Source organism: Phymastichus coffea, unplaced genomic scaffold (assembly GCF_024137745.1).
Source record: "Phymastichus coffea isolate CEN01 unplaced genomic scaffold, Cenicafe_Pcof_1.1 PCOF00126, whole genome shotgun sequence".
Lineage (NCBI taxonomy): Eukaryota > Metazoa > Arthropoda > Insecta > Hymenoptera > Eulophidae > Phymastichus > Phymastichus coffea.
This window is the reverse complement of record NW_026706937.1, coordinates 308,656-336,289: the sequence shown is the minus strand read 5'-3', so window position 1 is coordinate 336,289 and position 27,634 is coordinate 308,656. Positions and strand designations below refer to the sequence as shown.

Below are 27,634 nucleotides of genomic sequence, written 5' to 3'. Positions count from 1 at the left end.
TCGCAGCTGCTGCCGCTCGTCGAGAGAGAAAGAGACAGTCGACGTTTTCAATAAGAGCCTTTAAGGATGAGGAGCTTCTGGCGTGTTTTTAATCGCTTCCGCGTTTAGTCATTATTTATTTATTGATTTTTTTTATTGCTGTCTTCATTATTTTTATTCTTCTGAAGACTAAAGATGTAATATAAGTAACGAAAAAAAATTGAAAAAATTGTAAGTAAAAAATTTATGCCAGTAGTGTATGTCGATTTTGGTCAGACATGTCATTAATTCTCATTTCATTGCTAATTAAAAAAATTTTAAGTCATAAAAATTAATCAAAAGCTATGCGAAGTGAATATCAAAATAAAAATAATTGAAATTTCAACAATTTAAAGAAATTCAGGTAACGGTTCTAGAATCCTAAATAAGGATCGATCGTTGAAAGTAAATCGCGTAAAAAAGTGTGTACGAATGGTCCAGCTGTAGGAACTCTCGGCATGGCTGGACACTGAATCCGTTGGACTCGGGGGGTGCAAGTGGCGGAATAAAACGTCAGCGCGAGTGGCATCGTCAAAAATCGCGGACGCGAGAAAAACAGAGCAGCACGCTCACGCAGCCGATGGTTTGGGGATGGTTGAGTAGAGAGAGATAGCGTGAGAGAGAGAGAGAGAGTGAGCGAGGAGGGTGTGGGGGGAGAGCACTGTTGGCGAGTTTTTCCCCTACCCCCCTGGAGTTGTCGAGTGGGGAAAAAGGCAGTGTCTCTCTCTCGCTCTCTCCCACTCTGCGAAAGCTTGGCAGCGAGCACGAGAGAGAGTAGAGGGGAGCGTCTCTCTCGCGGACGTTTTCCCGTTTCGTTCGGTCTCGTTTGCGCGCGCGTGGCGGTGGGCGGCGGCCTCAAAAATACACCGCAACCACCACACTTCACGCGCGGTCTGCAGCCGCAGAAGCCGCCAGCCGCCGCAGCCGCGGAGAGTTGAACACCCAGTATTCCATCCTAGAGCTGGCGAACGCCAACATACACACCTACTTACCGATCTTGCCGCTTTAGCCGATCATCCAACGATTCAAAGCTCAAATAACATTTATCGAGCCAAAGTGTTTAAGTCAGACGATTGAATCGTCTCGTTTTTTAAACTTTTTTGTGTTATAGTGAACGAAAGCTAAACCTTGTTGAAAACAGCAGTTGATGGTTAAGTTTTTGTGGGTTGAATTCTTTTATCAGTGTGATCAAGTGCAATGAAGTTTGAATATGTATTGAATCAATTTTTAGAATTAAGTGACTTTTAAAGTTCATGCAACTGCAGAAGATCAACAGGTTTGATTCAACAGTGGCGAGCCATCTCGCAAAAGTGTCATTGAATTTTTAGTGATTGACTTCAGGATTAATATCCGACTCATCAAATAGCTATGCAGATACATGAACTGATGATAGATTTAACGACAATAAACAAATTGCCAAATTAAATTTCAAATCATTGTAAATTTGTATTTTGAACTCAAGCCCTCATAAAATTTGATGATAACGAATTACATATTTACGAAAATGTGACTATTCAATAGTGCGGTTTTTTATCTACAATTACATTGTTATTCAGTATTCAATTTGAATTTGTCATTCAGCGAGGCAATTAAGCACGATCAAACAAACGTATAAATATAACAGTTCGTATCTTGAAACGTCAAGAGAGAGAAACAGAGAGAGAGAGAGAGAGAGAGAGAGAGAGAGAGAGAGAGAGAGAGAAGAAATATTTAAGTCTAATCCGAGGACAACGAGTTCGATTCCAATAAAACGAATTTTCCTTGCGACTTGGCAATCGAGCCTCCGAAAAAAAAGAGAGAGAAAGCCCCTTGTGGGGTGGCGCGTACATCGGGAGATCGTCGAATCTGCAAACGGATCGCACCGGCGGGATAATGAAATAAGGATCAAAGGGATCGGCGTGAAGCTGCGCTTCGTAAGACAACGAGGACAGGGAGGAAAACAACAAATCTAATTCCCGAAGACTTGTGTCTCTGTGGCATACCAGGGCTTTTATTTCCCTTCGTCTCTTTCTCTAAACGATTCTTATTCAGTGCCTAGGATGCCAATACGAACGAACTGATGAATGGAATTGTGAGAACCGCTTTCGATTCGTGAGTTGAGTGATTGAATTAATAAGAATGATGCAGTTGAATATTGACAGTGTGTGAGAAAGAGTCAAATTTTAATAACAGTGAAACCAATCTGAACAATGCTCTCATCAGTTTCATAAATAAGCTTTTCACCTCCAGTCGCTCATAACAAATTTTTAATCTTGTGTCGTTAGCTTGAAAAATAATCTTGAACAAGCGAGGAAAGAAAAGTCAACCTTCGCGGAGGTCGAATCGGATATGTGCACTGGTCGAGGGGCGTCAGAGCGCCGATGACGCGCCGATGACGAATCCTTCACGAGATGCACGAGGCGGAGGCGTAGCGGTGGAAAATTATCCGAATCCTTTGCGCCTCCAGCAGCAGCAACAACCGCAGCAGCACCACCAACAACAACCGCGAATCGGACATCATCAACAGAGATCATTGCGCCGGCCAAGAACATCGTCGTCGCGACGGCACGGAAATAGCAACTCTAGCAGAATGCACTTGTCAGGCGAAGCTCAGACACAGCAACAAGCCAGCGCGCCGGCCAATCAGTTGCCCGACTATGCCATCACAGCCGAATTGTTGGTCGAGAGGACTCTTGATGGCTTGATGGCTGAGCACCCTGGCGAGCTAATTCGTACTGGTGGGTAATCCAACATTTTGTTTCTATCTTTACTCAGAATAAAAAGGGACCACTTTTCCGAAACTTATTCTTTTCTACATCATTGTTTCACGTTTGCAATTATTAAAAAGACAAAGCAATGTTAAAATACATCAAAAATGCACATGATAAACAACGTTCATTAATAATTTGCTGAAAAAAATTAATGTCGCAAAATTTTCAAGCAATGCCCAATTGCGCACGATTGTGCAACTTATATTAAATTAAAAATTATTAATTGAAGTTTCAATTATTATGTCATTTGCTTTGACAAAAAAATTAGTGAACTTTTCAAAGGTTTTGGTATTTTTTTGAATTTTGCTACTACAGGAAAGCTGCGCTTTATTTTAACTGCAGCTTGTTGAAGTATCCTACGTGCAATGCACGCGTCGCTTTTGATGTTAGTTCCGAATAAAATGTAAATTGAGAGAATCGTAAATCAGCACCCTCGTAAACATGGAAAATTGCATTACACACTTTAACACCTGAAATTGGTAGGTATTTTTTTCTGAAATGAGAGCGCGTTTGTTGGACCTCTCTCTCTCTCTCTCTCTCTCTCTCTCTCTCTCTCTCTTCTTTTTTTTTATGCGCGTTCGTGCGGAATAAGCTGCAAAATGTTTGATGCGCGTCCGCGCATGCAATTTTTGTCGAAATTAGTTGCCAATAAATTGCGTCAAAAGCGGGCCCGCAAATACGAGGGAATATCAACAGAGCGACGAAAACCGAGGCTATGTGTGATGCACAATATACAATCACAGCCAGAAGGGGAGAGGATGGGGATATGAAGCGTATGCGCTTTGAAAACGTGACTTACGCATTTGACCGAACGTCGAAGCTATAATATTTAATCGTCCGCACACAAAATACGAAAAATCAATACTCGCGCCACTATTGCACATTAGCGGTTTGATCGTTTTGAGGCCATCACTCGCGCTGGCGGCCTTCTGTCTCTCAGCTGCCATATATATACAAACGCACATTAGAGAGCTAGAGGGGGGAGGGGGGGGGGGGGCGAGAGAAGAGCATATTCCACACGTACCGTACGTCGTCGCTATCCCGATAAAATTCAATTGTTGCCGCGCTATTTTCCGGGCCTTTAGATGACAAACGGTCATTACTTGTAATTACCCTCGAATGTGCGCACGAGAGAGAGAGAAAGAGAGAGAGAGAGAGAGAGTGAGTTTAAATGAGCGAATTTTATTGAGTGGAGATTTGAATAATAAATAAAATAAATTAAAAGTCGATTGTTTGTGGAATGTTTTGAAGCGCTGGCTCACTAGCTCTCACGCTTCTTTGTACAGGCGTTCCATTGGAAGCGTGAAAACCCGAGCTTTTCCAAATTCACCTGTGTGTCTGTGTATAACGAACGAGTATTTTGCCGGGAATGACGCTAATTTAGAAAAGATCGAAAAAAAGAAAAATGACGAACACGTCAGGATAAAAAAAAAACTAATTATTCCGTAATGAAACGCTGCCCGGGCAATCTTAATTAACTTACGAGTATGAAATCGAACGATTTAAACTTTGCTCTGATACAAAGCTTATGATTTTGCACTGGATGTCGTCATTGCAATATTGTCAATAGAGAGAAGTGTAGAAATGACATTACATTCTAATGTGGTGGGAGAAATTAACAAGTATTTTTACAGCAATGATTTTCTTGTCTCTGGTAAATTCTTATTTTATCCAAAAAGCTGTAAAATAATTTGGCAAAACAATTAATATTCTCTTCAATATTATTATACACTTTATATCTGGTTTACTAAATATAGTAAGCTAGTTCATTCGAAATTAATTACACAGATAGTAGACAAAATCCGCAATCAAAATCTTTGCTTTTAATATAGATTCACCTCACGTAGTCTGCACAGTCTTGCCGTCGCATTGGCGCTCGAACAAGACACTGCCAGTGGCGTTCAAGGTGGTAGCTCTTGGCGACGTTGGCGACGGTACTCTAGTTACGGTAAGGGCGGGCAACGACGAGAATTGCTGTGCCGAACTAAGGAATTCGACGGCTCTCATGAAGAACCAGGTGGCCAAGTTTAATGACCTCAGGTTCGTCGGGCGGAGCGGAAGAGGTGAGCCTTGAAAATTTATTATATGCTCTGTACCTTGGTTTTTCAAATAGTCCAGTTGCTGGATGCATGCCACCAGCCGACTTTTTTGGCAAGTGTTTTATGAGCTCGTTTGGGCTCGACGGAAGAAACAGAATGTGGCTTGTGAGAAATTTCGGTTAGCTTTTGGTTAGGGGATAAATTTTCTTTACATTATTTATGAATGGTTGAATTATTTGCTATGATGCTTTAACATTCATAAATTTATGATGTTGCAAAGGTGACCTTGCATGTCTTGCAAAATATGACATTTTATTGAAGTTCATCGGTTAGATAACATTCATATCATAATGATCACAGTAAGTACAAACAAAATTTGCGATAATAGTCTGACATATTTAACATAGCTGGAACGCGCCTGAATGACTATTTTGAATTATTTTCATACAAAAATTTGCGTTTAGAAAACCTTTCCTTGGAGCCTGATGTTATATTTTGTGCGGTTGTTCACAATCGACCATTTTCGTTCCGTCTTCGTACTGTTATTTATTGAGAGAGAAAGAAAACCAAAGCAGAAATCAAAACGACTTTGAGTTTAAATATAGCCAAGATAGATTTTTGTCGCGATGTCGTTTTGCATGATTCAGCCGTGCCGAAGGGTGGAAGACAGAGAGCTCGGCATTAAGGTGGCTCGGTAAACGAGCCCTTATCCGGCCTCATTTTTAATTCACTCCTCAAATAACCGTGGCTCGCTCTCTCGCTCTCTCTCTCTCTCTCTCTCTCTCTCTCTCTCTCTCTCTCTCTCTCTCTCTCTCTCTTTCCCGATCTGCCTGTTCGTTCCTTCCTGCCTTCTTTTCCTTTGCTCGCGGCAGACAGGCACATTTTTAATTCGCCGCTCCTCGACGTCAATAATTCACGACGGTCCTGCGCCACGCCGAGATTTCAAAGTGCCAGCGCCAGCGGAGGAAAAGAAGTCGCGCAGTGACTCTTCAATAATTCGTCCTAATAACCGGAGCGCGCACTTCTCGCTGATTTTTAAGGGCCTCCCTGCGCCTCGCTACAGTTGATGGGGGAGGGGGCACAGCGAAGAGGAGAGTAAAGTTTTTTAAACTTCCAGCTTTCTGTTCGCTCCGTAAGACACTTGTGGGAATGCTCGATTAGCTTGATTACGAGTTGGCATTGAAATAATTTTAAAATTCCTATATTGATGAACGATTAAATTGTCAGTTTGAATGAGTGCACGATTTAGCTCCGTAGTTTGACGAGTTATGGAATTTCTCATAAAAATGTATTTAAACATATTATTGTTTTAAGTTGAAGTTTAAAATAATTAAGTAAATTCCATAAAGATGAACATACTTGGCTGATAATTCAACCAAATGTAATGAGTAATAATTTTCTACCCGAAAGTATTTTCCAATATCGTGGCACGTCCTTTATTTTTTTTTCCTCGATCTTTCTGCATCTGAACAGTTGGAAATGATCATCCCCTTATCACAAAGACGGTTAGTCCCTCTCTCCTGCGTATAAACGCCAAGGATCGGAAAGTTTGGTAGAGGAGACACGAGAAAAAAAGTCACGGACGCGTCGTCGCTTAACGAGCGGCTGGTCGACTTGTTTATGGCAAATTGGAAAAGGAAATTACGAGGTTTGCGATCGCGTCGCTCTCTTACAGCATTTTCTCGCTTTCCTTCTTCTTCTCTCTTTCTGTCTCGACCCTCCCCACGGAGCTCCCCGAGATTCGCATCTCGAGCGCAAGGGCGAGGCTCTTCTTTTGGACGAGTAGAGTGAGCAGTCGAGCGGACGCGAAAAACGTCCGCGCGCCAATCTCCGATGAAAGTTACTTGATTTTTTATGATTGCCTATATAGACTGCCTGCGACACTTTTTCTTCTTGATTACGTTAGCTTCGGGGGCTTCGGAATCACTCGTTTCGGGTTCCAGTAGACCGTTCGAACTGGAAAACTCTGTAACGAAAATACATTTGGTTGAAGACTAGTGTGCAACCACAAAAATTAACTGAAGGAAAACCATGAAATTTAAATGAAAGACAGCGTGTTGTCGCAGCAAAATGCTATAAAATCAATCGAATAGGTTGGAACAAGAGAATCCACTTCAGCCGCAGAAAAAAGCGAGGCGCCCTAAGTAAAATGGAAACAGTTTGTTCGAAAACAAAAAGCCCCGAGAGCTTTGGAAGTGAACGGAAAAAAAAATTGTCGGTGGGCCGGATACGCGGACAATTTTCACCGATAAATCAGGGCAGAGACACAGCCGAAATACGAGTGAAAGAAACAGCCGCGCAAAGTTTCACTGTATACCTGTATGAGAAATAAATATATATACATTGACAGAGTATAGCTGGAGCTGTGAGTGTGCGAGAGAGAGAGAGAGAGAGAGAGTGGTTGGGCGTATAAGCGGCTTTGGTTTCCATGGCAGTAAGCCCTCATTACTGCATTACGGGGCTGCCTTCTGACGAGGATAACGCACTGCCGATCGACGATCCTCTATATGCTGCTGCAGTGGCAGCCGTTGTCCAAGCTCATTACCAGGAAGATAGGATATGATCTTTATGCCTTTTCCAGCTTTACTCTAGTGCAAGTCTGGATTGCTACTCGAGATGCGCTTAATGTCTTGGCATCACTTGGGAAGACTTTCGAGCAAGTTGCATCTAGGATATTCTCTTCAAGTGTATATCTAATTGGAAGTTTTTAAGTGCCAGATATCTTGCTACAAGTATAATTCTATGTGCTTATTTAAAAATGTAGTTTTCTAATTATTAATAACAAGTATTATAAATTAACAGTTGTTTTCATATTGACAATCAGTACCAAGTAAAAGAAATTATATTTCCAAAAAATAAACGTATTATCACAAAAATGTTAATATCAAACAAATCACAACAGTGTGATACCTACTACTTTATCTAAATTAAGAATTCATCACTTATCACTTTTTGATCGAAAATACTTATGCTCTTATATTTAAGCATGAACGAACAGGTGGAAAGTAAAATTTAAATAAGTTTAAATTATTTTTTAACTAAAATAAAAATTTGAATAATATATGTCTCGTATCACGATTTACTATCTACATTTCTGTAACTTTCCTTACAGACAGATTTAGTGCAATGTGTATAAGTGGATAAGTCTCGTGATCGACAAATTTGTTGCCGACAGAAGTAACTCATCCGGTTTTTCTGAGAACTTATAAAATTCTTTGTACATTCTTCTTTGTACCGGTAAAAAATTTTTTGTACCGGTGTTACAAAGATTCCAATTATTTTATATCATTCGATCATGTTCTGCACGTTATTCGTTCACCACGCGCACATTGTACAGCAGTGTAATATTACATGTTACTGTTAGATCGCGTAACATTTAAGAAGTAATATTGTTGAAAAAATGTTTGCATTTACGGCATCAAAAGTTGACATTCGACATTCCGAAAGCTCAGGAAAATAAATAAATCAAAAAGAAAATCGAATTCGTTGAACGCTCGAAAACGTGCAAGATAAGATAGAAAAAGATGATGACCCAAATGCGGTGCTAGAATTTCTTACGAATTCTCGGGAGTATTTAGCAAGGCCTAAAGGGGGTGGGAGGACGAGTAGAGGAGTGAGGGAGAAAGAGAGGCGAGTCGGAGAGAAGGATAGAGAAGGGCAAACGGGCGCACTTCGCAGTGCGAAGGGGTGAATATTATCGTTTTGGCGCAGGATCGTATATCAACGCGGCACCCCTTTCGCCCGCCGGGGATTAGCGTCAACTTCTCGGACGCGGATGCACGGCTACACGCGCCAGAGTTAACTGGACAGAGAGAGAGAGAGAGAGAGAGAGAGAGAGAGAGAGAGAAAAGCGGAATAAACAAACGGCGCGAGAGAAAGATAGCCGAGTGGCCAAAGAGGATCAAGCCGAATGTAGAGCGGAAGAGTGAAAAGAAAGCGCGCCGCCGACTGTTCTTTGGATTGCAGCGCTGTGCCTATGTTACAGCTCCGACCGCTCGGCACTGGGCTCGTTTGGCTGCGTCCAGCTTTAGCAGTCTAATTGAGCGATTGTTCAGCCTTCATTTTCATAGATGTCGATTCAAATATGTAGCACACTTTGCCTCGCTTTGCCGAACGTTTTACATTTTGTATCGAGTTAAAAGCCATTCAATTTACATTATCGTGAAAGTCCTGATAACTGCCTTATTGTAACGTCGTGCGTCAACGGTTTTATGTTGAATGCTTGATAGAAAGCTTGTGGTAATTATTTATAATTTGAACCGAATGAGGTAAAACCGAACTGTGCTTGATTTGCAAAAAATCAGTGAAAAAATCGTTTTTAGTCAGACACGACATTTTTTTAAACTTATTTAATTTCGCGACTAGCCTACCATTTTTGACTATAATCATCGAAAGTTAGTGCACAATCATTTGATTTAACGAAAAATAAATAAAGTAAAAATATAAAAGCAACCAGCATTGCCGCGGATGAAACAAAAGTAATATAAAGTGGATATAAGAGTCAGCGCGAAAGACATAACGAAGATCTGACGGGGGATAAAGAGAACGCGCGAGACGGATGAAAAAAGAAGATAGAACAGAGGCAAAGGGGTCAAAACCGTTAGGCGTAAAAACGACGAAGCGCGGGTCTCGTCGTCGCATAAATAGCGGAGTTACGTCGTGTTTTACGAGCGAGCCGTTGGAAGTCCGCGGCGATATCGGCGCCGATCCCCTGATCAATGTCCTTTTAGTCTGCTATAACTCTACTCCTCTCACCTTCATACTCTCACGTCACCTGGACGCGCCTGGAAATTTACATTGGCCTTGATGTGAACTAGGGTGAGATTTTTTGATGAATCGCCAAGGGTTAGGTTTATGGGGTTTACTGTTTTTAAATGTGCTGAGTGTAGTTATTATGAAAAAAATAAATAAATATATGAAAATCATAAATAGTTCTACCCATAATCCCTTCAATAACCCGGTCGTATTAAATTTTTAAATTGGCCTATAGATTGCTGAAAACAATTAAATCCATAAAAACAATTAAATTAATAAATATTAGTAGTAGAGGAAGTAACGGAGTAACATCATCTTTTGATTTACGAAAAGCGGTCTCTCGATTGAATTTCCGTTTTATTTGTTCTAACTTGTGAAGCGTCGAGCAGCCAGGGGGTTTCTTACGTTGTGTGTGCGTCAGAAGACGAATAGCACAAGGGAGTTTCACGCGAGTTCACGCAGAAATGATTTAATAAGTCGTAAAGGTCCGTCAAAGCTGAGAAGGGTCGACGCTTCTGCGCACGTCAAGGCTATTTTTTGTTTTCCGACCGAGGAAACTATAGGGCAAATTGTTTTCTTGAAAAAAAGATTAAAAGGTATTCTTGGTTGAGTATTTAACGAAGTACGATAATGATTTGAAAATCTCAAGAAGTTAATGGATCGATGATTTATTGATATTTACACATCATACAATTTCATTCCATCGAAATAATACTAAGCTTTTTCACATTTTTTCGTATTTACATTCTCGGAAAAAATATAAAAAGAAATCTATGCTTACGACTACTCTCCGGACAACATATTTCACACACGAAAACACACTTCGCGCAAGTCCGCCGACCATAAAGCAGCCGGGGAAAAAGTCACTTATTGTCGACAGTAAAAGCAAAAAAAAATAAACAAGAAAATAAACAATAAAACAAAATAGGCGGGTATTCAATTAATACGCAATAATGAGCCTGGAAGGGAAGCTTCGCGTGGTCATAAATCCCCTTGCCATCCTTTTCTGCCAATTAAAAATTAAAAAAAAATCTTTTCGAGAGCGCAGTGTCTCGCGCCTTCGTATGCTAATCCTTGTTACCGCGCACGCTCGACTGGGCTCTCGTATATCTCGCTCTCGATGAATATATTTTTTTCCCCTTTTTTGTGATGTACTTTTTATTCTGCGTGTTGTTCACTGCCGCTGCTACTACTTTGATTGTAAGTTCATGGCATATCGGCGTTGCTCAGGAATTTCACGGTGCACGCCTGATTTGCTTGTTTTCGGCTCGCTAGCTCGAGGATTACGATGGTGTGCTGGTGATTACATTTACATTTTAATGGCTCGTTATTGCAATTTTTCTTCGTTATTTTGAAATATCATTTTTTTTTGTTATTTACGTATTCAGATAATTTATGAAAATTTCATTTAAAAAATTGAGAATTTATTTTCTATGTGTACTTTGTTTTTGTTGCAATTATTATTATCAGTATAGTTTCCATTTAAACGGCGTTTGATTAAAAAAAAACACAATTAGTGAAAGGATTAAAACGTTTTTATTTATTAATCATCAACTAAATTCTATTCCCCAATCAAAAAAGTATATTACATCGCTTCAAAGACAATAACTTATATTACACAAATGGTTGTTTTATTATTCATTGTCTTGTACATTTTCCAGACCTTTTCAATATTGTTCATTGCACACATAATGCGTGTCTAAAAATACATAAATGCCATCTATCGGGTGTGCAATTGAATAATCATTATTTTAAACTTTTATTCAACTTTGCAATGACGACAAGAGCAAAGAATAAAACGAAGCTTTCATCAAGGTGAACATTCGTAGTTTGCACCTAAAGTATTTTGACGCGCTAATAAAACAGTTTCAACGCAGTGATCCTATTCACACCTCCTTTTTTCACGATCGGAGATACAGTCCAACAGGCCAAATCTTACAAAAAAAACTACAAGCTCTCCAGATATAACTATCCAAGGCGTTGCTCACACTCACTTCCACATTGCGCCTGCCATAACAGGCGAGTTTTTAACGCAATTTGATCCCTTGGTAAACTTATCGAGGGCAAAACGCTCCTGGGTCGGCATCACCTGGCATGTGTGCGTATATACTCTCACGGCCTATAATCCATCCGTCAGTTGCAATGTGTTCGAATGCAAAATATTTGCCTAATATGGGTAAAAAAAGTGTCAAAAGCCTCGACTTGGTTCTCTCTCTCCCACTGCCTCTCCTCCGAAGCCACGTGTTTTACCACAACGCTCGATATTCAGTTGATTGCCGGCTACACAGCTACTCGTTCGTGCATTCAATTTTTTTTTTTTGCTTTTTATTGACGATGTTTTTTTTAACGTGAGATCGATTGGTGAATTTGTTTTACCTAGACAGTTATGGCGGGGATCTGAGCATTTTAGCGGTAGAATAATAATTTTTTTTAGACGAACTTTATTTGGAAATTTTCATCCTAAAAAAATAAACGTTTTAAGTAAATATACAAAAAACCATATTGCTTACAATATTTAACTTCTCTATCAGCAGCAAGTACAACCAAATTATAAAGGATAACAATTATGTTTTGATCATTGGATATGTTAAAACGCTCAAACGCCATCTATCAGCCATACAACTGATCGATAATTACTTGTTTATAATTAAAAATAGCAATGACGGATGTACATCCGTTCAATTCTAAGATTGCAAAAAAATTATTTGTTATGTACATGTTCAAAGATTAGGTCTCACTTACAATTTGGTATCGATCATTAAAATAAAAATACAATCACGAGCCACAAAATATCACACTCGTAACATCGTAAACGCGCGTGAAATTGACATCGCACACTAAAAGATACCTGAGCCAAGTAATAATACATGCCGAAATAACGGTGAAGCTATGTTCGCATCCCACTACGACTGATCGCAGGCAGGAGCAAGAAACATTATCAAAGAACGCGCTCGCACGACTACACAATAGGCAGAAAGCAAGAGGGTTCAGGGGTGGGTTGGGGAGGGTGGATGGCTCGTTCCTTCCGCTGAGTTACACATAATGTCTCATAAACACCCCCGGCGTTGTCGCCGACGACACGTCGGCGGCAATAAACTGGTAGGCTCGTTAGGGGCCAAACTATCTCGCGGCGGGGAGTGTTACGCACGCTGGCAAAGGGATGCCTATGCAAATCGCCACGGATAATGTCGCGCTTTCCTTCGGTAGCTTGCTTCTTTTTTTTAATCTTGCTTGCTGCCTTATTTCGCTCGGCTTGTATTTTCTTTATCGAATCTTCGTGATACAACGATACAACCGCTTATAGCTGTGGACAATCAAGTACGTGATTTTGAAAGAACGAAAGTTCTTTATAGTCAAAGTTTTAGATACGAGGAATTCCTGTCTTTCAACGGGTGATAAATAATCGATAGAAAATCACCTTGCAACATATACATTAAACGTCTTTACATACTCGAGTACGTTTACCAATTTAGAGCCTAAGAACCATATCATTAACCACGCATACAGACAGTGGGTAGAGTGAGTATCAACAAACCAGAGCGAGTGGTTTTCACGCCGGGCAAACTTTCGATGCCGCAGAATATATTCCGCGAAAGGGATAGTCCCCGTTAAACGTCCGCGGTTCACCGTAAAAACCAAAGGCCATCGCCCCGGTGCACCGCGAAATAAAACGGGGAGTTGCTACGTGTCAGCGAAATTTACGCGAATGTGTTGTATTTTTACATCAAATTTTGTAACAGCAGTAGCCTAATTAAATTACTTACTAATGAGTGATGATTTTGAATTACTGAAACTAAATGCCGTTTGCATTTTCATTGGAAATCAAACTCTAATTATAACATTATTATTGGTTGCTCTATATAAGGTGGCATCAGATTTCGTCGTTCACATTAAATTTCAATTTACAATATAATTAACATAACTATTTCTACAATTACAATTTACGAATTTGGTTTTAAAATTTAAACTATTTGTGAAAGTACTGCAATTAAATGCTTTCAAAATAATATGTCGCTACAAATGAATTTATTAGTACCAGTAAAAACAATTTTGAATACGTCTAGGTAAATAGTTTTTGAACTGTTATACACTCAGAATTTAATTGAAAATAAATTTTTATCTGTAATATACATTTCGCAATGAGTCGAAACACGAATTTGAAGGTATCAAAGTTTGCAAAAATAAGAAACCATGTTGGTTATGAAATACTTATTCAACATAACAATGTTTTGCTTTGAAATGGTAAATCTACGTATGATTTTCACTGACCAATTCATTAAGCGCTCAATAGTATGTACCCAGAAAATCACCTTTTCAAATATCCAATTGGAAGCCGATGACTAAAAATATCCTAATTCTCATCCAAATCTCCACGCACAATATCCTCGAAAATGAGGTTTCGAAAGGGGCGATTTAGAAAGGGAAAACAAGAATCACGAGAATGTTGGCCGACGCTGCTCGGAAAGAAATTCGAGGAGTCGTCGGCTTATAAATAATGCTGAGCTCGCGGTCGACAGGATTGGATCTGAATAATGGAAACCGGCAGACCGAGAAACCAAAGCGTACACGCACGTGCCGATGCTTTTTAATTTGTTTCGCGCCCAAAGTGAGGCATCGCTCTCCAGGGAACAGATTGCTTAACGCCAGATCCTTTATAACTACGCGGATCTAATCTGCAGAGAAGCTACAGTGATCGCCTCGGCTCTTTCAATAATTTTGTCGTTCGGATTGATAGCTGCAACATTTTGACTTTTCATTATTAGAAAACAGATTAAAACGTACGTTTTTGAATTTTCAGGCAAGAGTTTTTCGCTGACGATAATGCTACAAACATCACCTCCTCAAGTGGCGACTCTGTCTAAAGCAATCAAAGTGACGGTTGATGGACCTCGAGAACCACGTTCAAAAACACGTGAGTAACAATGTTTTACGCTGTCAAATGATTTTGCGCCGGGAACTTTGCAAAGCAACAGAACGTGAAAAAATGATTGAACCTGTTATATATAAGGAGTAATGTGTCAACTTATAGGTCATCAAGCTTTTCACCCATTCCACTTTGGGCCTCGGCCGTTTCCCTTCGGACACCCGCAGGATCCGCTGGGATTCAAGCTAACCGGTAAGTGATAGTGATTAGATCGCACATGTGTCCTTCTATAGATACAATTGAACCTCCCCTAGTCGACGTTTTTGCCCACTATTACGAAGAAGCTTCCAATTTCGGCGTTGTCCTTTGTTACGGTACAAACCCTGACTGGCGTTTTTGAACTTGTACAAAAATTTTTTCAACTCATTGAACTTTACCGGCAAAGTAGGAAAAGGTATAAAGTATGCGTTGACCAGAAAGTCCAGAACCTAATAGGTCAATAGCCAATTTACGAGGTGAAATTCGATCCACAAAGGGGTTACGAGAGCGCGCAACTCGAGTGCGTTACTCGCGATACTTTCATGTAGCTATACGTGCAGTTGTTTGCCATCGATCCTTGCGCAGCCTCACACCCTCGACGCCGACGTCGTCGCGCACTTAAGGTGGCCTAGGCGTAGCAGCTTGTAACGCGCGAGGGGTGTCAAAATTGAGCGACGACGTGCGCGCGCTCACGGCACCCGTTCAAAATTGAGTTTTCCTCCGGGCGTCTAAGTGGAGACGAGGCTCTGATTAATCTCGAGCGCGCGAACTCTGCCTTTTCCTTGGCAGCGGTGGCGCGGGCTAGGGTCGAATGCGCGACGCGCAAAAGTCAAAGCCGCCAGAGACAAAGTTCACGAGAGAGGAGGCGCGTCAACTTTTTGGCCGCCCTTCACCCCGAGATATTTTCGGCGCGCCGGCATCAACTTTTAGATAATAATATTGGCATATTATGCCTTTCGATTTCATGTGCGTTGAACGTTTTATTAGCTGTTGAAATGTGAAACCATTGGAATCGAAGCTTTTGCAGGACATTTAATTTGATCACTCAGCAGCACCATGTAACAAGTTCACCCGTGTAGCCGGCAAACCTCGTCGTCATCGTGCAATCTCTTGCGCGAGCGATCGAGACGAATTCGAAGCAAGCAACGCTGATATAGTGCAATAGAGTCCGATTGAAACTCGTACAAGGCACCAAATTTGATGGAACTAGCCCGAGGCTTCGGTGAGCGGCACCGGAGCGAAGCATATATACACATAGCGACGCTATACACAATGTTCGTATATAGGTATATATACACTGGGCCGCGGAGGATGAACGAGAGGGAGAGAGAGAGAGAGAGAACGGAGGATGGCGCGGTACTGATACTGGTGCACCGACAGTGTATTGTTTCGGCATGATAAGCGGCTTAACGGAGCTTCGTTCGAGCTATTCTATTCTGTCTGCCAGCTGCTTTCCACCCCCGGCAACGTTGGCCCCTTTTGACCTCTCGCGCGCGCTCTCCGATTCATTTCTTCTTCGGCAAGCGCTATGCAAACTGTTTTGTGTCCTCGATTTCTTTCAAATCCCGGTTGCTTTTAATCAAGCTACTTTTACTTCTTCTTGGAGACCCTCTAAATCCTAGATACCGCTGTGCACGGCTTCCTGCGCTAAAATTTGCTTTTCAATTCTTCTCAGCTATTACTTTTTTTACCATAAACTTGCAACAAAAAGAGTTTTACGGTAAATAACGAAGTTTTCTTTAAAAATTCAAGGACACTCACGAGTGAATATTAATCGTAGGATGATGGAATGAATTTGAACGGAATTCCAAATTTTATTTCGAGCAGCAAATATTTGATCCCAAACTTTTTTTCTTTAACGTCTTACGCTGACGTTAAAAAACAAGTATACGTCGAAAGCTTGCGCGGTTTGGCCACTCGTGTGTTGGTCAGCAGCGACACTAGCGCATATCGACAAGTTGCCCACGGGGCAGCACTTTCCACATCCTTTCTCATATTCAACCCTTTCGCCATGGTAGTTCGCGGCCCGACGCATAGGTTGCGCCCTGGCACGGTTTGCCGCGTCGGTCACTTTTATTCGCACACTTACTTTGCGTCATCGTGCGACAGTCAGATAATATGTTAGGAAATTAAGGAGAGAGAGATTTACTCTTACCACTGGTAAACTAGGACAATGAGTTTTAAAACTTTGTGTTTGACCTTGGCGTACTTTTATACTTGTGTTTAATACGCTTTTTATACATAATATCATTATCACTTTTGTGGCTTGGAACACAAAACATAAAATTTTATCAAAACTTTGCAGTTGACAAACCTGTAGATATCGAAAAATCGAAACAACGTTGATCTGTAGCTTTTCATCGATAGCTTAAAAAATAAAGAAGTGAGTGATTATCATAAGATTCAAAAGAAAAGAGTTTTCTTGATTCGCCCACGCTACTTGAATAATTTTTTCAATACAGCTGTATTTTTGACTCTCAGAAGTCAACAAGATGATTCATAACTTATTGTCACACCGGCTTTCGTGGACTTAATCAGTCATGCATCTTATGAGTACGCAATACGAGTCATAATGAATGTATACAATGTAAAATACCGTTTTTTATTTCAAGATGTGTGAATAAGAAGAATAGATATTGCAATCAATTATTGAAATTATTATAGTAAAAATTTGTACATGAAATGAGTTTATTGGTATTTCAACATATTCTTTGACACACGACTGAGCAATTATTTAAAAATAAAATTTAGACGTTGTAATGCAGACGAAGATAAAACGAAGTAAAGTGAATGTGCCGAGGTGACGGAAGTCGGGTTAAACGAGAAGTGCGCAGATGAATAGAGAGAAACGGAGACGCACAAGGCGGCCCGAAGATACTGTCACTCTACAGCGGTAGCCAGGGGTTGTTAAGGTGCCCATTGAGGTGTAACTAGGGGGATGTTATTAAATTTCGCTCGTCCCAGCTCGGCGTGTATAGAGACTCGGAGTCGAATTTCACGGCTCTCACCCCGTCACCAAAGTCGCAGTCCAAGGAGAGAGGCAGGCTCCTTTGCCACCGTCGCGGTTCGTGTTTTCTTTCTATTCTCGTGTGCCCCTAAAAGAGGCGCAACCCGATGAGACGCATCTGTGTTATTGACCACTTGGCTGGCCACTGTCCGATGGAATTTTTTGTCCTCTCCAATTCCTTTGAGACGTCTGCTGAGTTCAGGTACGCCGCTCGATACTGGACATGAGACAACCTCAAATGCAAAAAATCTATTCATGCCTCGATAAACTACTGCTGGTAATTTTAAACATCGCAACAAAGAGATAAAAGATTCAAACAACTGATTTTGGAGATCTTTGTTTATGTTAAATTTCTTGTCGATCATATACTCACAGATCTAATGTAGCATTTGCTTAGGAAATTCACTAAAATCTTATTTTTCGGTTATTACTGTTTTAATGAAGCCGCAGCGTTTGTCAATTTCATAAATATTTACAACGTATTTACACACGCTTGATAAGAAACTATCGAGCTGTTCCGCATTAATACTCGATAACTCATTGAAAACTTTTGTCAGATTTGAATCTCTTTTTTGTTCCCCCATTTCCAACCAACCTATTTCATTAGAGGGGATGAAAAATAGCGAGACCAACGAGATTCGAGTTAACAAGAGCGGCGGTGGCGTCGCACAGCTTCAGCTCTTTTCACTGCCTACTTCTTGCCGCGCTTCGCTTCGTGCTCCTCCTTCGTTCCTTCCCGTGTCAATTAACCGCCTTTGGAGCCCCGGAAAAATCGCGACCCCTGTTTCAATAAGGTAGTCTTTACCTCATTTAGAAAAGATTGTTAAAGATCGAAATTTCCTTGTATTTGTTCTTCTGTCGTTTGAAGTATCCATTCCGCTTGTATGGTTACGAAATTTTCACTTTTACAACCTAACAATAATCATTTTGCACATACCTTGGAAACTTTTAACTGTGAACGTATATTGTGTAAGTCCGAAAAATAATAAATTGTAACAATCAGAAAGCAAATTGTAATTTTTCAAATATATTAGTTTTTATATTCTCTATGGAATTGATGTGAGTACGACGTCAAAGTTTATCTGTGCCAATATAAAAAATATTTATCTCTTAAGAATATCCTTCAGCCGCTACGGAAGTTCCATTCCAACAATACCTAATATCTCATCCCACGACATTTGCGTTCATTTAAGAAAGTAATATTCTTGTCCAAATTCCAGCCTTGAAAGTGTAAGAAAAATCGTATTTTTCACTTGTACGGTGAGTCGAGGCGGTCAGGCAGAGCGAGCCGAAACGCAGGAGTTTCGAGAGCGCTAAGGTCGAATCAGAGCGGAGACGGATCCTTTAAATTCGCGTCACATTTCAGGAGTGGTCTCTCGGCCGTGGCTATATACGCGTGGATTCTCCGTCTTTTAATCAGGTCCGCTTCTGCAGCCCGCCGTGTTCGTTTGGGCTGACTGGCTTTCTCCGGCGAGCGAACGGGCGACGGTAACTAATGACGCCTCGTCGCCCCGAAAACGCAACGACCTTCGACTTCTCTCTCTACTCTCCTCCCTTCCTATCTTCTTCTATTCAGCATCCGTCTCCGGCGACTCTCACTACGCTGTTATCTATTCGAAAGCATCAGTTCACTGCTACAAATAGAATTCAAGTTTAAACTACAACTTTTACGGCTATTGTGTCCAACAAACTTTATTCCTTTAATATCGTCACAGATAAAAGAGTTGATTGGAAGCACTTGATAATAATGCTTCCTTGAATTTCATGGAGGGATCAATTTTGTATAAAGTAGGCGCATAATTTCGAATCAGTGGCCAATTCTAAGTTTGGTCAGACAATTTTTCAGTTCAAACATGAAGCATCATTTTAAAAACATTAAATCGGTTTTTATAATGTTTTATTTATTTTAATAAAGCAAGTAATTGTTAGTAATTGTTTAAAATTCAGTTAATCAAGCGAGCAAACTCACTGCATTTTCGAGGAATAAAATATGCCATAGCCAATTGGAATCTTCGAAAAAGTTGGCACAGAGGTAAACGCGCTTGCAAAATTTGTCGCGAGACGTCGAGCATGTAGTGCGCGTATCTTCACAATGTCATACGTAGCAGCAGAAAAGACGAGGCACCTCTTTTTCCCCTTAATAATCGACCGTCGCGTGTATATACATATATACGTTCGGTCAAATAGCTCGTCGCTTCGATCCGTCGGCAAGGTGACGACGACGATCCACGGAGCGATAATGAGAAAGCCGGGGCTGCGAAACTCGACCGAGTTAGCGAGCGAGCGAGCAGCATCTGCTGCCGGCTGCGCCGCCTGCGTCTACACTCTTTGAGAAGCGACGTGTAAAGAGGAAAGAAGCGCTCTCGGCGAACGCGCTACTGCCGGCGCCTCGGCATTAAACGCGACGAGAGAGCGAATGGGATAGGCTGCAAAAGGGAGCTTGCGCGAGCGACTCTCGAGCGCTTAGGCGTTAATGTTAGCAAATTAAGGATGTAATTACGACTTGGCTATACATGAAATCTAGTTCAACACTTTACCCCATCCTGACTGGGGATTATTTTTCTTTACAACTATGCATTTTCATGATCTCGTAGAGTGCTTTCCTTGTCATTTTTATTTCTAATCTATTTCTATATTACTGCACTATCAAATGATAGCTTTGTATAACGTTAAAGAAATCTTGCCAGCTTGAATACTTGTAAATTAAACAAAAGGAGTTTTAACGTTTCTAAAAAAACACATTTTTACAATTACTTCTTTGTAAAAATTGTGAGATCATCACTGATGGAATAACATTAACAAATTTAATGTTAAAGGCTTCATGGCTCAGTCACTAACATGCGTCTGCTCGATTTTCATCCCCGGTATTTTTCAACCACTCTAGCGTGGGATGGGTGCCACGTTAATATTCAATATTCACGTTAAATTCACTTTCTTGTCCAAGCGTCATTCTCTACACAAAAGAGTAATAATACCCATTGATTTCGAATAAATAAACAAATATCGTAATTAGGTTAGGCTAAGATTTAGAGTTAGCAGTGTTGTACTCGATGGCTATGGGCAAGAAAGGAGTAATAATAAATCTTTTTGATGTTGATATTTCAGTAATAAATATAAAATAATGAAACACAGATTAGACACACTGTTAATAAATTATTCGGTTTAGTAATTTTTGATAACCACACGACTGACAGTAGTAAATACTGTTGGTCAAAATAGTTGTTGAATGAATCTACAAATGCAAGATCTTCGAATTTTATATGTACAAAACTTGATTTTACTGCATCCTCTTTATTGTCGTCATTTAAAACTTTTTATATACTACATTTTTGAAATCAACCCTCTCTTGTAAATTGATTCAAAATCAAAAACATGGACGTTACTCTAGTCAAATTCCTGATTGAATTCATGCATATGTACATTGATCAATTTATCGACGGCAATAAGGTTTATTATTATTTCTTTGTTGCCGATCGAGTGCTACAATTTTGAAGCGAGCAAACAACAGACAAGAAGAATGAATAAAGTAGATATTTAGTTGTATTTTTTTAAACTCGTATCTAGTTAGAAAATATTCAACTGCTTAAAATAATTAAGAAAAGAAATAATCAGAACAAGGGGTAAACACCAAGGAGTATTGAAATAAATTCAAGTATCTGTGTATATAGAGCAGCAGATCAAGCTGTGAAAGGTAGAAAGAAACTGAGGTAGGGTAAGGGTTAAGTCCTGGAAAGCAAGCAGAGGAGAGCTTTTTAATGCCTACTTTGCATGGATCTGAATAGATAAAAGCCGCTCTGCTCGTCCGCGCACAGTGAGGGAGAGATGGGCGAATTAATTTATTATGTATCTCACGCTAACCGGACGAAGAGCGCGGCCTCCACTCTTTACTTAGACCCCCCGCCCACGCGTTTTCTAGGATTTACTCTTTAATTCCTCTTTAATTTCAAGTCCTTCGAATTTTCTTGAAAAACGATGTAAACACTGCAGAATCTCTCGGTTCTCGTTCGGTTGCGACGGTTTTTTTCTTCATTCAACTTGCACAGATCTGATTGTCAAATTAACACGAATAGCACAATATATTATTTATGTATTTTAGCGTTGAGTTACACGCATGCCCAAGCCTACAAATCGAGCTAATAATAAGGCACGCGAAATTAACCCTCAGACTTGCTCTTTTCTTACGTACGACACATGGGGCGTCTGACACCTCAAAACCAAACTAACTTACACAGCAGCAGGAGCAGCAGCACGCCCCAAGCGGCGTAATTATCGCCGCAGAAGGCTAAGAAGAGGAGAGCGGCTTTCGGTCTCGCGAAATATTCCCGAGCACACGCGCGCGCGCGTGCAGAGAAAGCGCCACAAAGGAGCGATCAACACGTCCTCACGCTCCGCGATAATACATCATCCCTTTAAACTCCTCGCTTGCGAGAGCTAAGAAAGGGCCCAGGCCGTTTAAGCTCGAAGACATTTCTCAAGCTCTCCTTAAAAGGGTGGAAAACCCCTTTTGCCGCACCGTGGCTCTCATTAGTCTTCATTTGTTTTCGGAATTATCGCCCCTGTCCAAAGTGCGCCGGCACGCCGAATAACGCGGGGGACCGTAGCCTCGCCGAAGGGGGTTTATTAAATTGAAAATATGTTACCGCCTCCTTCCACTATATAGCTCGACTTTGGCCCGCGCGCACTACTACTCCACTGCGTGCGTGTATCGGCTGATGGGTTATGTGTATGTGGGCAACGTGACCCTTCCGCTTCACGCACCTATCATTAAAAACTGACCGGTCGATCGATAAATACGCCAACCAACAGTCACCGAAAGTGTCATCAGTGATGTTCTATCGATTCATCTTGCTGCTACTGATTCATGTTTTTCAAGCCCTAACTCTACTCAATGTTTATAATGGCTGTTATGGGCCAAGGCAGGATCGTTTCGTGTTCTAAACTCACACTTCACGCAATGTTCATTGGATTCATTGTATTCGTATTACCTCTTATGACTCTTTGTTTCCATGAAAGTTGATGGTTTCAATTAACTCGTACAAAAATTTGATTAGCTTTAATAGGCCTTACACCTAGCAATCATTAAATGAATAATGGAAAGTACAATATTATTTCAAAGAATTTATATATTCATGACTTTGTGATCTGCAGAATGGACTATTGACAATATGTTATTGTTGCGAAATTAATGTAATTTCGATTTGAGAATATACATTTGACTATTCGACCACGTTATTGATTGTAAAAATATAATTGTAAATAGTTAATAGGCAGCATAAACAAGTAAAAATGAAAAGAACATATTTTTTTATTATATCCATAAAACTACAGTTTTAAATTAGTCTGTGCATTTAGGTTGTGTGACATTTAAACGTATTAGTAGAATATCATATTTTATGACACGTTTTCCGACAAATATAATACTATAATGATTGTGTTTTCTTTGGATGATAATAGTATCTTATTGAAATTGAATTTAGGTAATAAGCCTCTAATCTGACATTGGAAGATTGTTCACTTTTTTAATACGATTATTTTCTTTTTTCTTCATTTTCATAATATGATATTGTCGAAAAGTATGAAATTAAAAAAAAAAAATTGTTATCTTACAATAATGTAAATTTATACGAAGAGACTTTCCCATAAACTGCATTGGCCATTGATCAGTCAAGAAAGATAGAAATGAATCGTAGGGTGACTAAGCAGTAGGCGAAAAGCTCTGCTATTTATTCGCTTATCACGCGCCTCGCTCTTTCCAACGAACGGAAAGCCTTTCTCCGGCGCTGCACTTTAAGCCGAAGCTTTTCAAGTCACGGCTGTCCTCTCGCTCATTCTCTCCCTTATCGGCTTCTTAATCCTCTCTCTTCCTCTCTCTATCTCTCGCTCGCTCGCTCGCTCGCACACGCGAGAGGAAAACTAGCTTCGCCTCTCACTCCTTGAAAGCTAGCTGCTCTGCGCCTGGGGGAGGGGGGAGGGGGATATCAAAAAATTTCCCCGCCCGGGCTTGTTTGCTTTTTTTTTCGGGGCCACCGGCAGCCAGCCCGCGAAAAGGGCTTTGCGGCCAACCAATCCGGCAGGCCGCAATCTCCGCCGCGCCACGCCCACGCGCCACTGACTCCGCGGCCGCTCCCACCCTCTTCCCCGAGCTTTTTCTCCCTACCGCCCCCACTCCACTCGACAGCCAAACTGCAAAAGCTCGCGCGAGCTCCCCTCCTCCCGCCATTTCCCCGCGCACTTCGCTCTTGCATGCTATCTCGTGCTGCTTCTCCGCTTTCCCCTGCTTCGGTGCAACCTAGCTGCCGCCTTTTCCATCTGCAGTTCTCGGCTTCCTTTTGGCTTCCTCTCTTCTTTCTTTTATCTTTTTCTCCTTCCCCTTTGTTTCTTCTTCCTTTTTCTTTTCCTTTATTTTCTTATTTTCTTTTTTTCCCCTTTTTTATTCTCTTTTCTCTTGCGCTTCGGCTCGTCTTACCTCTCTTTACCGCTTTTTCTGTCCGACTTTTCCGCGCTACCTTATCTTCGAAAACGTGGCGAGCTACTTGTTTCTTTATCTTGCACCAGCTCCTACTTTTTTAAACATGCTTTTGCTTCATTTCGTTTTTATGTATTTTCATGGGAGTTTGAGTTTTTATGACGGCTATTGCGGAATATAAATTATGAATTTAATTTAGCCAAATGAAAATACTATACGTCACTTGTCGCATGTTAATTTGAAAAAAATCTAGAGATTTCTCAAGTCGTGTTACATTTGTGTATCAGATAACAAATAATTAATATTTACTACAGTAATATAATTGACACATAAGTACAAGAGTAGATTTGTTTTATTACTCTTTTAGCAGTCGACCGTTAATATGAAATGAAATGAAATTTAATTTCAATCATGCTATAACCAATATGAAGATTATAATTACGCTTCTACGGAATCAACGAAAAGTTAAAAACGCTGTCAATTGGCGTTGTAATAATTTGCGCTATTGATAGATGCCGATCTTAATTAATAGTTCAAATTGAAGACTGTTACAGTCATTCCAGCAATAAGAAGGAATCATGAATCATTAAAATATTTTTTCAATTATAATATATAACAAGCGATAAGATAACAGAGCACAGCAGTGAATAGTAATAGATTATATTTGTTGAATGGACCAATGAGCAGAGATGGCAATGTTACTTGACAGGCTTGCAACACCTGGGTTTGGAGCAAGGAGGACCAGCAACTGGCTGGGGTGGTTTGCCGCGCGGTGGGTTGCCTCCGCACTGTCTTCCGCCGCCGCCACCGGCTCACCACTCGCACGCCGCGCCGACGGGCACCGCGGCGGTCACCGCGACCACCGCCTCGGCCTTCAACCCCTTCCATCACACTGCTGAGCGCAGGTCGCCGAGATTGCCTGCTCCCGCTAACGGTAAGGCGCTCCACTTTCGAGTGTATCGCGACAACTGACGTCATTACAATTAAATGCTGCGACTTTTGAACAAATAAAACGGCACGAATTTTTTTCTTTTTCTTTTCTTACAGTCGTTAGAAGTCGAAACATTTTTCAGTTGTATGACATTCCAAAGAATAATTTCCTTTGCGTAACAATTTGTCCGATAGACAGTTAACGAATAATCCCGGTCGACATGACAATCATCGAAAAAGCTTACAGCCAGACGAAAGAGGCGTTTTCACTTAATCGTACACTTTGACCAATTAAAGACTCACCGAGGACCGAACTGGGCGGTCCAGGAAACGTATCCGTACGGGAACTGGCGCCTTCTACGTCTCCCGGAAGCGTCGGCCCGAGCTTGTTGACGACGAGCGCGCCGACGCCACCCACTGCCGAAACTACTACTACGACGTCAACTACGGCGGCGACGGCGGCGGTTGCCACCGCCACAACACCGAGTAACTCAACTCCGTCCACTCATCAACCACACTTTCAAGGTTACTAAATTGATCTGCTACTAAGTGTTTTTACGTTAGTCATAAATGTTTTCTTTGCGTGAATATTTAATGAATATCAAGTCAGATTACGAATCTTCATTAATATGATCTTTTCCCGTGATAGACAATAACGAATTTGATAACTACTAAAATTTCAAATATTCTAATTTATATTAATATCTTTGAAGCCTTTTCAGTTTCAAATTCAATATGTGTATCTATAGTTCTCAAGGCATTTTGTTCGACAACAAGAAATTAGAAAGAGCAACGGCATACATTAAAATCCGACAATTTCTGGCAAATCTCACAGGTCTTCATCTTCTAGGCGCTACAAACTCTCTGTTCGGCTCGATCTTCGCGCCGCTGTTACCACAATCTTCGTGGTTATACAATCCGCTCTACCACACACAACAGTACATACTGGAACCCGAGTGGCATGCATTGGCACTTCGTATGGCACAACAACGGCTTCAACGACCAGATCATCAAGCGAGGTTAGAAGATCTTCGTAAACGACGCTCGAGTAGTGATAGTTTGGATGAAGATGACAAAAATAAGGAGGATGGCGAACGAGCACTTGACAGTCCTGATGGTAGTATAGAAGTAGACGATGCAGATGAACCAAGACCCAAAGCTCAAAGATTGTCGCCAAGTGAAGAGTCTCTTGAACAGGACAGTCCAAGGCATTCGCCTGCTAGGTAATTATAAATGATTTTCACTCTTAATTTTTTTATGGTTAGCTAGTGTGGAGTACCTTGTCATTTTGAGAAGCTAATGATTTCCGGTCATATAGCTTATCAAGAGTGGAATGAATAGGCTGATTATCGCCAATTGATTCAATGAATAATCTTCATGCACAGAGATTTCAAAGAAGCCAATTTGAATAATACGATAAAAGCTGACACAAAATTTCACTGAAATACATTTATGTAATTTTTTAGGATCGACATAGATCCCCCTCAAGAGGAAACAGCAAGCCACCTTCGACCAAGTTTAGAAAATCAGAACGAACACGATCACACGACACAAATCGACTCGCAAGACTCAACGACAAATCAACGAGGTCTGACAGTAAAAATCCGCGTAGAAGGAACGGTAGATCTGAGCACCAAAACGCGGACGCAACGGGACAAGGAAAACATAGGTCAGGATTTAACGACTACGACAAGAAAAAAAGAAGACGAAGTTGAAATCAAGCCAAGAAGAGAAAGAAGCCCCAAGCCCAGGCAAGTCTGGAGGCCGTATTGAAGGTGGACGTCGACACGGGAGAAGAACTTGCTTTGATGCGTGATTGGTGTTTTTGTTATTGATGAGATATCCACGGCTAATTGAAATTGTATAAATGATGATAATTATTTACATTACATACTATTTCTGCAAAAACTTTTGAGTAGTTTTGAACGATCTACTTATTTATCAAATGTTGTATAGAAACGTTATCGGTTATCCATTTATGTATCTGTATACTCACATTGTTGTAATTCTACAAAAAAAAAAAAAAAACAAGTATAGTTACATTCTACTAGTCTCACAGTTGTTATATTTACTTGTTGAATTACTATTGTTTAATTTTACTTAATCCTGATTTTTACTACATACTTTTGCGTAAAAAGCAAAATTTGATTGCATCAACAAGTCAGTTCCTCGTCATATCACTCAATAAGGACTCATTCGAGGACTAACCAGGGTTTAACAATCAGATATAATTTGTAAATAATTGTGATTGAAAACTCGGCCACTGACTAGATTTAAGTGTTCATGAATGACAAAAAAAATTAACTTGTAACATCGTTAGCTACTCTGATGTAAACTATTTCATGAGACCAATGGGAAATACATTGAGGCCATTTTACTGTGAATTTTTCGTCTAAAACAAATTACTGTAAATATTATCGATTATATAAAAAAATTTTAAAATAAGTAGAAAATAATAATTAACTTCACTCGAAGTACCTATATAATGTTCTTGTTTATCAATGCAAACAGCTATTTGAGTGACGTGTGAAACCGTAACTCGTTTCAAATTTTCATTGTAAAATTAAAGTTCATATAATAATGTCATTGCAGAACAATGTGTATCAAGATTCATTCTTGATAAGATGTACGCGTGCGTCTTCTGATATGTTACTGTATGGCAATGTGCAGCTGTAAAATCCACCTAAAAATCATCCATTGTTTAGCAAATAAATAACATTTGTTCCAATCATTGCCCATATTTCCCCTTCGGTTTTTCAAAACCTT

The 27,634-nt window shown here is 40.4% G+C and overlaps 1 protein-coding gene across 3 annotated transcripts; it reads left to right on the top strand.

Annotated features, from left to right (window-relative positions):
- The first annotated feature begins 909 nt into the window (after positions 1–909).
- On the top strand, positions 910–27,545 carry LOC131671449 (runt-related transcription factor 2-like). Of its 3 annotated transcripts, none has more exons than XM_058947865.1 (8): positions 910–2,735; positions 4,601–4,831; positions 14,361–14,474; positions 14,601–14,678; positions 24,648–24,872; positions 25,166–25,393; positions 25,704–26,091; positions 26,335–27,545. In XM_058947865.1, the coding sequence occupies exons 1-8, from the start codon at positions 2,390–2,392 to the stop codon at positions 26,639–26,641; spliced, it is 1,917 nt and encodes a 638-aa protein (XP_058803848.1). In that variant the 5' UTR covers positions 910–2,389; the 3' UTR covers positions 26,642–27,545. The 3 variants fall into 3 exon arrangements, with proteins under 3 accessions (XP_058803848.1, XP_058803849.1, XP_058803846.1); XM_058947866.1 differs by having other exon boundaries at positions 14,592–14,678; positions 25,719–26,091; XM_058947863.1 differs by having other exon boundaries at positions 14,592–14,678.
- The last annotated feature ends 89 nt before the right edge of the window (positions 27,546–27,634 follow it).

Coding starts and splice junctions, on each gene's coding strand:
- LOC131671449 (XM_058947863.1), top strand. CDS start 2,390: ATGACGAATCCTTCACGAGATGCACGAGGCGGAGGCGTAGCGGTGGAA. Junction 14,475..14,591: donor AGAACCACGTTCAAAAACAC/GTGAGTAACAAT, acceptor GTCAACTTATAG/GTCATCAAGCTTTTCACCCA. Junction 26,092..26,334: donor CCAAGGCATTCGCCTGCTAG/GTAATTATAAAT, acceptor GTAATTTTTTAG/GATCGACATAGATCCCCCTC.